This window comes from Varroa jacobsoni, unplaced genomic scaffold, assembly GCF_002532875.2.
Source record: "Varroa jacobsoni isolate VJ856 unplaced genomic scaffold, vjacob_1.0 scaffold_820, whole genome shotgun sequence".
Taxonomy (NCBI): Eukaryota; Metazoa; Arthropoda; class Arachnida; order Mesostigmata; family Varroidae; genus Varroa; species Varroa jacobsoni.
Window position 1 is genome coordinate 56,953 of NW_019213722.1, and position 12,210 is coordinate 69,162.

The 12,210-nt window shown below is 40.3% G+C and overlaps 1 protein-coding gene across 1 annotated transcript in view; it reads right to left on the minus strand.

The window, feature by feature from the left end:
• Positions 1 to 313: 313 nt before the first annotated feature.
• Positions 314 to 12,210, minus strand: part of LOC111264083 (1-phosphatidylinositol 4,5-bisphosphate phosphodiesterase delta-4) — a 13,191-nt gene continuing 1,294 nt past the window's right edge. Inside the window, exons 3-16 of the mRNA XM_022839675.2 lie at positions 12,056 to 12,177; positions 11,504 to 11,636; positions 10,917 to 11,068; positions 10,540 to 10,625; positions 10,144 to 10,264; positions 6,773 to 6,858; positions 6,487 to 6,569; positions 3,613 to 3,726; positions 3,354 to 3,427; positions 3,063 to 3,223; positions 2,655 to 2,840; positions 1,825 to 1,985; positions 1,416 to 1,536; positions 314 to 1,006 (exon numbers count right to left, since the gene is read on the minus strand). Coding sequence (XP_022695410.1) covers positions 768 to 1,006; positions 1,416 to 1,536; positions 1,825 to 1,985; positions 2,655 to 2,840; positions 3,063 to 3,223; positions 3,354 to 3,427; positions 3,613 to 3,726; positions 6,487 to 6,569; positions 6,773 to 6,858; positions 10,144 to 10,264; positions 10,540 to 10,625; positions 10,917 to 11,068; positions 11,504 to 11,636; positions 12,056 to 12,177 — 1,839 coding nt within the window. The 3' untranslated portion in view covers positions 314 to 767. The remainder of the gene's footprint in view (positions 1,007 to 1,415; positions 1,537 to 1,824; positions 1,986 to 2,654; positions 2,841 to 3,062; positions 3,224 to 3,353; positions 3,428 to 3,612; positions 3,727 to 6,486; positions 6,570 to 6,772; positions 6,859 to 10,143; positions 10,265 to 10,539; positions 10,626 to 10,916; positions 11,069 to 11,503; positions 11,637 to 12,055; positions 12,178 to 12,210) is intronic.

Sequence of the window (12,210 nt, forward strand, 5' to 3'; positions counted from 1 at the left end):
TAGAATGAATATCTCATCAACGGGGACTGCTGTCCGATCGAAAGTTTTCACTAGTAATAGGCTTCCGCCTTCGTGGGGCGCAAGTGAGGTCGAAGCATTTAAAACTTGTTGCTGTTATTGGACATAGAGCTTCATAGGCAACATGTGATCGTATGCGCTTCAGTATCTAAATAAAGTATAAATACTTCCGTTTACCTCTTTGAGATCCGGTACTTTCCCATCTTCCCGTAGCACAAGCCTAGCTACAAAGACTAACTGGACCGTATACTGGAAGCAAATTTAACTGTTGCTGCAGATAGTAAAATCCACGATAGCAGTGAAATTACATTATAGCGTTTATTTAACGGTGATATAGTCAATAGTCAATATATTTAAATATACAGTATAAAGTTGTTCTTCTGTCCACATTTTTCTTCTGGTTAAAAGCATTTCAAACAATCATAAGAAGGATTCTCTTCTCTCTTCCATATAACAGACGAAGATTGTATATCAATTAGTATCAACGACTCAAGGTTGACCTGAAATTGAGCTATTAGGCTATTTTTAGTCAACAAGAATGGAGAGTGTGCTCATTACGTGTCACAGCCGTGTAAATATTATAAAAACTGCAACATTAAAAATGACGGAAAACAGTGTTCTCTTAAATATAAAATTGAAAGCTCTTTAACTCTCTCTAAATGAATCATAGATTGACCAGGTCTGAGTTACGCCATCTGATAAACTTTACTGAATGTTATACTATTTTTGCTTTGTACGAGTTGAGGCAGTTATGCCCTTTGCAGGCTTACATGCACAAACAGCGTAGAGGGCACAATGTTCCTAAATAACAAGTTTCTTAGATGTACATGGCGATAGCCTTCTCGCATCGCTGTTAGCGGGATTGCGTATTCGCCGAGTCGTCCATTTTTGCCCACCCGCGAATCGGACATGACAACAAACACAAGTTGAGCCAGATCTGGAACATTCACCAGAAACTGGAACGTCTGATTCCAGATTGGATTGAAACCTACGAAGCAAGGTTACAAAAATTATTAGTTAGTTTTTCATACTAACGGACTTTTCTACAAGACTTTTGCCCGCAGATAACAATACGAATACGATCACGATGATACCTGATAGAGTATTTCAAAACTAAGGGATCCCACTGAATGAAGGCTGTTGAGCGGCAACCTTTACAATTTACTAGAAAGAAATTACAGCATATTCAAAGCAATATCTTCATTCTATACACGGTCGTAAATTGGCGCATGGCTGTTTTTGATTTAATTAATACCAGTGATCCTCTTTTTTCCTAAACGTTTCGGCTGGAAGCCATCTTTTTTTTTTTATGTTAGAGATGTTAGAGACTAAAGTATCGTGTCTGTGACGAAAATTTCCTCACGCCTCACTGCGAACCTATGATGATATATGCCCACCGTTATTGCTGACGAAGGAGGTCCGACCACAGTTTTCGTCCAATGGATGTCCGATTATTTTGATTTCGACGTAAGGATCGGTCACCTCGCCTCTAGCAGGCATATATTGTCCACTGATAATCTAAAAGCACGACAGTGTGACATGATAGCGCCGGCATATAGTACGATAAAGATTCTTATGACAGCGGGTATAATTATGTATTTCAGGGTTGATTGTGTATACTTCATTGGGTTAGTCGCGTTTTTTCTCACATAAAATCATTATTCCTTGTTAGATACACAGATGCCACTTCTAGCGTTTCTTGACAGGCTCTAAATAATATGGGCTAGATGCTGTTACCAGTGCCGTTTAGAAAAGTAATCAGCCACTTGTAAACTCAAGCCAAGAGTGCACACTCGATGGCGGTACCGTTAGAGTCAGAAGGCGGCGCAAGTCTGGGTCCGGTTGGGCAAAAATAAACCCGTCACGAAGGATTCGTGGCTTAAGAACGTAACCACAGTTCCCATTTTGGGCGAACATGGATAAGTTGTAGAATTGGTTCTTGTCAGATGTCTGGTAGTTGAGGGCCACTGAGGTGAAAATGTCATAATTGAAAAAATCACATTGAAGTAAATCAATCATTTTTAAAAGTGATACAACGTTATTATATAAAAATATATTATTATATGTTATCTCACATAACCAATTTCATAAAAATTTCTCATATTGTTAAAGATAAAAATTGTTCGTTTTTATGTTTATATACTTTGTTGTATTATTATCTGACGAGTGTTCAACTAAGCAAAAACTAGTATAGAATGCTTAATTAAGAATGAACACATAATAATGTAAATTAAAACATTTTTTACGATAACACAACACGATAAGCGAAACAGGTAAACATTTCAAGTGCGTAAAACTAGACAAATATGCTAAAAAGAAACTAGGATTAGGCGAACGATACTAAGCTTTGAAAGAAAAAACGTAAAAACAGTTTCGTTTAAGTTAAACAATTCAAAAGCTCGTTTCATGAGGTAAATGAAGTTAGTACTAGAACATCAAAAATGGCACTGCCTACAAGAATAGCGGTTGATCGTTCAACGGTACTTCATCCATAGTAACAAATATGCCTTAAGGACTACAGGGAGATATGCTTTAGCATATCTCCCTGTAGTGATTATCGATCTAGAAATAAATGGGAAAAAAGCGAATGGTTAATCAATCTGTATCTTAAAAGTAGAGTAAATTCAAGCCCGTACCCATCTGACAGCCAACATTGAATAATGGGGTGGGGTCAAAGTTCGTTGAATGAACCCTGGTTGGTTTTGGATAGACTCTAGTTAGATGCGTCCGAGCGAAGTTCGCCAATGCCTGTGTAGTTTTAGCGTCTGCCAACATCTCTTCACAATGCGTTTCACTAAATGATGCCATTTGGTTGAAACGCCCTGTCGTATCAACAGAAGCAACGTTACATACTAGCTGCAAGGCGCGGGATTACATGACCCGTTGAAATGAACTCGGTTATATATGTATATGTATAATGAACTTGGTCGTCATCGCTTTGACATCAAATAGGGACCTTACCGAAAAATTAAACTTTGCTTAAATAGTTGGAAACTTTCAGCATCCGCACGAAAGTATAAAGTGCGGGCGTTCTCTAAACTTACAGTTTTCCGCATCTGAAAATGATTTCAGTTTTGTCGCGACACAATAATTCAGGACATCAGAGAGTTGGCGAGCTACGATCGTCTTGGGAGACGCCACAGGGCTGACTGAGCTACGCACTATTGGCGATGACACCGTAGATGCGCTCGAGCCTCGCCTGTACCTGGGCCAAGCACGAAGTGATAACGTTCTGGTATAGTTATAGGTCAATAAATATCTGTGGCACACGTATGACAACATTTTTGGCATTAACGTTTTTTAAATGATGGATGCTGTATTACGAACCCTCTTACCCCTTAAGTGTCGTTCGTGCAAATGAGGCATTTTCGTCATCTTCATTAAGTTTCTTTCGCGTTGATTTTGCGATCTGAAAGACACATTATGAAGCTGCCATATTCATTCGGACCACGACTTCAGCACCGTATAGAAGCTTCAGTTTTTTTTCAACCATTCTCAAAATGGCTATCGATGAGGATGAATGAGTTGTTTCGATCACAGGTTTTGCTCAGTATTTCTGTAATAAGCTATCTCTAGCTGTAGTGGATGCAGTACCTGTATGACGTCCCTGTAGACTTTCAGAGTCTTCGTTGATGAAGTATGAGTCAGATTGGGCCCTGAGTTATTATGATGAATACTTTCAGACGGTTGCTCATTCCTTCGCTTTGCCTATGGTTCACATAGAGTTCGCACAAAGACAAATTTCTAAAATATCAATGGTTAATACGTCTAACACGGACCGATACCCTTTACTTAAGCTATGCCCTTTGCTTACATCATAGGAATCATGTGTCATATATAGGTCTTCTTATGCGTCATATATAGTAATCTTTTGCATTTCGTCTTATCTAAACGCTACTGAAGATGTGTAACAGATAACGACAGAGTTTCTTAAAGGCAGAGCACCTTAAAGACATCTTTTTTACCTATACATCCTTATGTATAATGTTTTTGCTGTTAATTTTTTTGACTCGATCGTGACATCGAAACATGTCTGCTCCATTCTACTCTGAACCTGCGCTTTATCCTTATCCCCATATGTATGTAGTATATTTAATACATATTTTTATTTATTTACACATATGTATGTGTGAACAAAATTAACACCATTAAGGGAGTTCTTCAAAGACCGAACCAGAAAATGCAGGATCCGGGCGAGATCCGGGTTAATTTTAACTAGGTAGCTAAAGATGTATGTGGTCCGACATTCTTATGGTGGAAGACAACGCTCGCTAGTTGCGCTTTTCAATGGCTTGTTGTAGTCTTGTTAGTTGTTAAAGGTCCTGACGATGGTATAGTGGGTTGTGTGTTTGTCCACTGTGGTTGTCTGGGTCGGAATCTGAACGTGGACACACTTCGTTTCGTGCTGGGAACCAGCCGTCTGCTGGAACGCCTAATGACGGTACCAGACGCAACGTTGAAAACACTTAGCCTTAGTTGTTGATAATAGGGATCGGAATCAATTATCTTCATATGCATGAGTTTCGTTCGATCTTGTCAAACACATAGCTAGCCTAGTTTGGCGTCAGTCTGGAGATTGCCTCAGATGGTAGACCACATTGTTTTGTACATTACTGTCGTGCGTGACCCGTCTTTTATCGGCAGCTTTACAAATGACTCTATTTCGTTGCTTTTCTATGAAGTTTCGCTGATTAAAATACCACCGGCAATGCGTTGATTCATGTGGGACCCAAACATCGAGCTTTTTTCATGGCCAATTCTCTCCTAGTAATTTAAAGACGATAGACGTGTAGTTCCTCAATTATATCATAGCTGTCCACGTATCGTAAGCATTTTGTACATCGAAATGTTCGGAATAGAACTGTATCTCTGGGCCGTTTCTTCTAATAACTTCATTTGGACTATAAATAACACATTTTTTATGAACTATAAAAAATACTGAGTTTTTATAAAAATTTCACTTATTTTCGCTATGGTTTTTTTTTGACTTTCGACAAAGGCATTTTAACAAGCACATCTGCTACAGCCAAATATAAATTTTCCAATGGTATCAATGCAAATTCGACGCGACTCAATCTTTTTCTTAACATAGCATATACATATCGTCATAGTCGTGCTCGGTCGTCATCAGCTAGACGATAGTAGTTTATTTATTTTTTGTGAAGATCTTTCCCGATAGCTGATGATAGCGTATGAGGACAGGGCACCAAGGTGCTAGCAAACCAAGGACTGCAAAAGATTTTTTGTAAATGCAGAAAATGTTTTTTGTAGAACGCAAAGTCAAAAACGGACCGTTTATGCTTGATCATGCGGTGTTTCATGGTTGTAGCAGTACATATCGATTCTCCGCTAGATTGTAACTTTACAAACAGGGACTACACAGCATCAGCAAACTTCTGCACAAATCACCCGAGTACAGCACTCATGTACGATTTAAAACGTGCCCATATCCACGAGAAACTATCTATCTTATACTCATAACTTCTGTTCAAATCGCATCGCAACAAAGGCATCGTGAAGATGGCAGGACAAAAACAACTAAAGAGATTTCTGCTGGTTGAAAATGCTTCAGTGTAGATAGGCCGTCTCAGAGATTTTGTATCAATCGAGCAAAAATTGTCCTTAGCAATAGTAAAAAGAAAACGTTCACAAGGCCAGGCGCATTTTTTAGGTAAGGCTTTTTCTTAGCGCATTTATGCAGTTCACATTTACGTAACATTTACGAGTTCCCGCAGCGTTCAGCGTATACAGCAGTAGAAACCAGTCCTACGGTCATGAAGGTTGAGGGGGGTGGGGGGTAAACCCACTACAATGTGAAACGAAAAACTAAAACAATCATTATAGCTAGGTAGTTTTAAAATAAACCGTATCGAAGATGGTTGCTGAGATTGATATCATAAGCCAATTTTATTGTATGGTTGACTCTAGGCATCTGAGCAAAATCCTTTTTATAAAACTATCGAGAAGCTCGCCAGTTTGTTTACAGTCTTGGCGAGAAGGAAAGCAAATTGAAAGATGTCTCCTGGAAAAGAAAAAAATACTGCTAATATGGCAGCAATACCGAAAAGTTATGTCGGGGACGTGCGGTGACAGAAACACAAACCGCTGCTACACGTTATTCCAACAACTTAGGCAGTCGGATGTTGTTGCAACCGGGCTGGTATACACAGAAAAGACCACCAGCGACGCAATTTACGCGACTAGCCTGAAGCGAGTCTGAGCAACGGGCAAGAATACATTTAAGAGAACGTGAGTGGTAGCCGTTACTCGCAAAACAGATATCAAGGTTGCTTAAGCAGCCTGACGCTGGTCTGCTAACGTGGGGAGGCTGGTAAGATGTTGGACATATCTAGCTGTAGTTTCAATATTGTACGCATCGGAGACCCTGAAAAATTTCGGAGAAATCGGAGACCTGAAGTCAATACTAATCGTGTGTATAACTAGAAGGCATCTAGAAGCATTGCTCACCTTAATTAGAATCTTGCCCTTGAGCTGTTCTGGGGATGGAAGTCTGGTCGTATCATCATCAACGAGATCGGTGCACAACCTTTCTAGAAGAAACAACGGCAAGAAACATATGCAAACACAAAAAGCATACGTGTGCACCACACACACAATGACCTAATATTCTATTCAGTCGTATGAAAGCTTTAGTCTTCTCATAATCTCTTCATTGATCACTGTAATTAGCTTTTGTACCTCGAAAGTTGACAACTATATACAGCACCTACGTCTAAATAAGAATCTATCTTACCTCCAAAGATATTGAAGAGATGCTTTGTCATGTTGGCCTCGTTCTCTGCATTGCAATGGTTTTCAATTGACAGGATAATCGGGCACCTGAAACGTTTGCGTCAGTAGGAAGAAATTCTGAAATGATGTATCGCAGCGTCGCTTCTCTAGGTATTAAAAAATCACTTCTTTATATATGGGCAAATGCATATACGTACGAGCTTAATGGAATCTCACTAAATGTAAATTCCTCCCTTGGCTCTACTTGGCTCTGTGCCAGCGCAAATCTTCTTTTAATAGTACCATAGTCTGATAGGAGGGAGTGATGGATGCTTCTGATTCTATGGCTTAGTATCATCGTAGTTGGATTCCACTGAGCCAGGGGCGTGCCAGGTTTTTGGTGAAGGGTAGAGCTACTTTTTAGCTTTCTATATAGACCCAACCAGTTAGCTTCTTACTCTTCTTCACCATTAAGTATGGTCGAACGCTTTTTTCTAAGCCGATTCTTCTCGTTGAGGATACGCCTCGTTGTTTTGCTTCTATTTCTCCCTCAACCTAATTATGTAACTTGTGAAGTCCTTAATTCCTACTGTTTCTAGGTTTTGAGTCGGTGTACTCCTCTCCTTCCGTGTTGTAAGCGGCGCACTGTGCTGAGGTGTGCACATCCATCACCTGATGGACTGAGTCGCATTGGACATATGAGTCTGAAGGTGACTTGCCTATCTACCACAGATAGGATTGGAAGTCCCCGTGTCCTCTGGGAAACTAGGTAAAACTGTAGGTTAGTTCACCTCTTAATCATTCAATCCAGTCTTTGATCCTAAGAATGTCTTCTTTGACCTTAGCGCCTGGGGCTTTACGTGGTATAGTATGGCACTCCGTTTGCCACTGATTTACAATCCTTCCTCTCACCTCTCATTTTCTCTCATTTCTTCAGGTTTGGCCTCACCTCATGTAGCTCAACTTCCGCTCATGTTCCACTTTGCGTTCTTAGGGATTGAAACTGGCTGGGACTAAGATTGCTTCCGTGCTTGAAGTTTTGTGCGTCCGCAGTACCACAGCAGCTAGAGTCCGTTGAGCCTTATGAAGTTTGACAATTTGGCAAAAAAAATGGCAAAGTAGTCCGAATCGCCACTCGAAAAAGGGCAATGGACTCCCCTTTTGACATTAAAAGCATGTGTTTCCCGTCTTTAGTTCCATGAATACTAGGAATCAATTTTCTGACTTCAATCGACGCTTTTATTGTTGTAGCCGCCGATATGAAGGGTATTCCTTATAACCTGATCCAGGTAAATCTAGCGATCTGATTAATTCTACCGCTCTGACTTAGTCGAAGCGGATCTGAATCCAGTCTTTTCCGCCCACAAGGAGACCTTGAGCAGTGTCTCGTTTACCCTGTGGGGTATTTCGGCGCGGTTTTTCCGGTGAGACAGCTAGATATCGTTTTCCATAGCAGGCTGATGAACACATTCTTGAAATTTACTATTACTGTCGACAAAAGCATCACCTCCTGTACCTACAGAAATTTTGCGTGTATTTGATGTAACGCGTTTGTGATATGTGAATTGTGCTTCTTCTATTGTTTCGTGCCATCACTGCTTTAGTGTTATCTAATTCCTCCTGCTAGGACGCACAGTTTGCCACATTCTGACTTCCTTACCCTGAAACCCCATCTCTGAAAGCAGTGTAACAGCGCTACGCTACTATCAGTTTTTCATCTCTGCTCTGCACTCGATGTAATGGTTATCGCTAAGGTTCTCCAACTCGTCCAATATCACCCATTTCTCTAGCCTGATGCCTTGAGCTAACAAATCTCAAAATCTACAACGTCTTGAACCTTGCAAAAAGTGGGTAGCGCGCCAGAATTCATTGAGACTGTTTCGTGTATTGCTGTCTATGCAGCCCCCCCTTCCCCCGCCCTCTCCCTTTAATCGATTCCACGAGCCCTTCTTACCTCTTAAGCTGGATCGAAATCCACAAAAAATAAGACAGACTCCTCCTCTAGTTCTATGGATGACTCCGTTACCCTGCTGAGGATATCATAAAGCTCTTACGGCGATCCGTTTGAACTAGTGTAACAGGAATAGAAGCGATCTACCACCTATAGCATATCCATGAGAAGCCTTTGTCGCTTCCTCTGGTAGAGACTCCGTTGCTTCTATATGCAATGCATCACCAGCGCTAATCTCGTGGGAGTTACCACTGATCATCTTCTCATTTAGTTCAGCAAATGCTTCAAGCCCCTGTTGCATATATCCTTGAAAAGAATATGGACCTGCTTATTGCGATTGCAATTTACTCGTATAACCCTAAATATTTAAGACACCCGCTGTTCGTCTCGCCTGTTGCCGACTACCCTCCGGGGCAGCTTTTCCTTCGCTGTAGCTTCAATGTGTTCGGCGTCGTCATTTATTGTTGAAACTGATAAGTATTTTCAGCCTCATTGGGCCTATCGTTTTTATCACCTTAAGTGAGTCATTTTTATTGTTCTCTGGTCGCACAAAAGGGCTTACTTTTGCCTTTTTTGTGAGACTTGTCCTAATCTTTTCTCTGTACACCAAGCAGGCCGCCATATTTACAGCATAATCCGTACTGCAATTATATCAGATAGCTTCATCCTTGCACCCCTGAGCAATATGCACCGCACCCATGACACCTTACTTTTTGTATTTTTTTCTCTTACACTCGTGACCCAGCTTCTGGATTCTAAGACAGCAAGCCTTATAATCTATTCTAGCACTAAGTAAAATATTTAGCCTATGAACAACCTTCCGCTCCCTAACACCTTCTCAGCCGTAACCTTAGACCAAGACGAAACGACAATGTGCCCTCTGCTTGTTTTCACCTTGATAGGTTCCTTCGGCTCTTTAATGTTCAGTGCTTAGGCTCCATTTGAGTCACTCTAGTAATTGTCGCGTTAATCTCTCCTTCGTCTTTCACGAAATTGACTGCAGCCTCCGCCAAAGCCTCCTTGAAAATGGGACGTTGTGTCCCCCGATTTTCTGGATCTCTGGCCCATAATAGCAACGTTGTGCAGACCCAAGCCAAAGTTTTTCTGAAGCTTCTTAAGAGCGTTGGCAAAGCTAGGTGCCTAACTATTAGGTCAGCTTCGGCCATAATTATCAGATATCCAACACGACGAACCTACATACGATGGTATGATCTTTCACGCACGCTATATTAAAATCTGTACTCGATCTCTAGGAAATTGTTGAATTCGTCAAATAGGATAGTGAGAATTTTTTGATTGTCGATAGTACCTGTATATGTAGTTATTTATTTACTTAAGTTGCGTACAGGATTACTGATATGATAATCGGTTATAGCTTCGATGTCTATGCGTCTCGAAGACCCGGCAGAAGAGTAGGCTTCACGCTATGTACATTTACTTACTGATTAGTGACGAAGGCGTGGACCTTGATCGTTTGAAGGACATCCTTTAGTAAAATTTTCGAGGTGAGTGTGCGGCCATGATATATTATTGGATCACAATTTGGTCCATTCCAAACATCCACTGTCACAAAGATATGCCAAAAAATCTCGAGTTCAACTTCAAAGGTCCTCACAGATCTCTATACGGCTTCATCCATTATTATTGTTCATCTATCATTTCAAGCTTAAAATCCGTCGACTAGTTTAATTACCAATTTTATAGGTTAGGGAAAACGGGCACTCCAGGCCGTGTGATAACTTTGTGATCGCTGTACCTTACTGTCTTACGTGTTAAAGTTTCACGTAAAAGTTCAACGTTAAATATTTGTTTGCTAGTACATAAAAGATACAGCTTACATTCAAGACATCGACAGCCTTTGTTTAGTGCGTTGATGTAGGCCGTTACGCTTGAAGGACCGATAAGCTGATGCTGTAAGAGATACCTAGAAAAATATGTCAAGTGTACCATTAGTGATTTTACTGTCACACTTTAATTGGGCGGACGTCCTCCCACGATGATATTTGGAACATTTAATTTAATTTCTCTTTATTTAAAAATTATTTTACTCTTTTTAGGTTAGCTAATTAAAAAAGTGCAAAATGGATTTCGACATCAAATAGTTATGAGTAACTATTTACAAATAAACTAAAGATCACCCGGATTATGCAACGACAAATGCAAGTAACAGATAGTCATTCAAGGCCAATGTTTCATCTGCAGCCGAGCTTATTACGTGTTGTGCGATGAGGCAATGAAGTATTCGTTCAGAGGACGTGACATGTCCTGACATATGGAAAGGTGCTCGTAATCGAAGATATCCTGCAGATCTGAGAGAAGAAATGCCTCGAATCCACGCATGGTCAGCTTATCTCCATAGCCCCAACCCTGATTGTATACGCATACAAACAAAGACATATTTAGCTGTTCAAGTTTTTCTCTTCTTATATGAAAAAGGACTAGTTTTATATTGCTGGTATTGTCAGCTGATCTGGATGAAAATAAGCTAAATCGTGAGGTATGTAACCGACGACTGGCGTTGCTATTCGTGTTGAGGGACAAATACTTTGGCAGGTTTCTTCCTAAAAATCGAAGTTTCACTATCGTCAATATTAATGGCCAGACGCTTTCTAATCAAAGTGCCTCATACGTAGCGGGCTAAGTAAGTTAATAGGCACTCCAGTAGTACGAACCACGTTTGAAGAGGAATTTTCCACTTAATAATTAAATCAATTTCCTTGCCTCTACCATAGTAAGAGGAACAAAAGGGGTGCCATTGAAAAGTATAGAGGAGCGTAAATGAAAGGGACCGGAGCAGCATACCTTGTAGGAGTCTTGAGTAAACAACATAATCAGGGCTTGGCATTCCTCAAGTGAGTGTTCTTCCAGCTGGTCACACCTCAAGAAAAGCTGCAGTTCTTTGGGGCCTATAAAGTCACTTCCAGTGATTTTGTACCTGTATATGATGTAGTGACCGTTCAACGTTTCCGACAGAGGAGGATTCTTTTAGACCTTTGTGTCAAGTGAGCCCCGCAATTTGCAATTCAATTCAAATTTCAACTGCTGTACAGATTAATGTGAATTCCTATAAATAACAACCTCAATAGGCACAGATGTATGGACGTCTCATTTTAGTTCAGTAAAAATTTGTCCGAAGCCGCATTTCTTTTTTATGCTTCTTATAATAGTAGTATGATTCGTAGTACCTCCTTTAGTAGACAATAACCTTACTTAGGCAAAAATTAGCTCTCATCAAATCTCATTAAATCTCAGAATTTAAATCTGTTCTTGAAAATAGCTTCGAAAACTTCCTAAAAGGATACCACCAAGACTTGTATGTATGAATAATTTATTTTCGAAAACTGAGTAACTTACTTGTCGAAGAGGCTATGAAGTTCGGGCCGTAGCTGGATCGAGTTGAAGAGAGCAACAAATCTCTTCTTATCCAGTACCCGTTCTCCTCTGTTCCATAGTTCAACAGGGTACCCACTCACGTCCTAATCGCATAGCGATATCAGAAAAATATGACT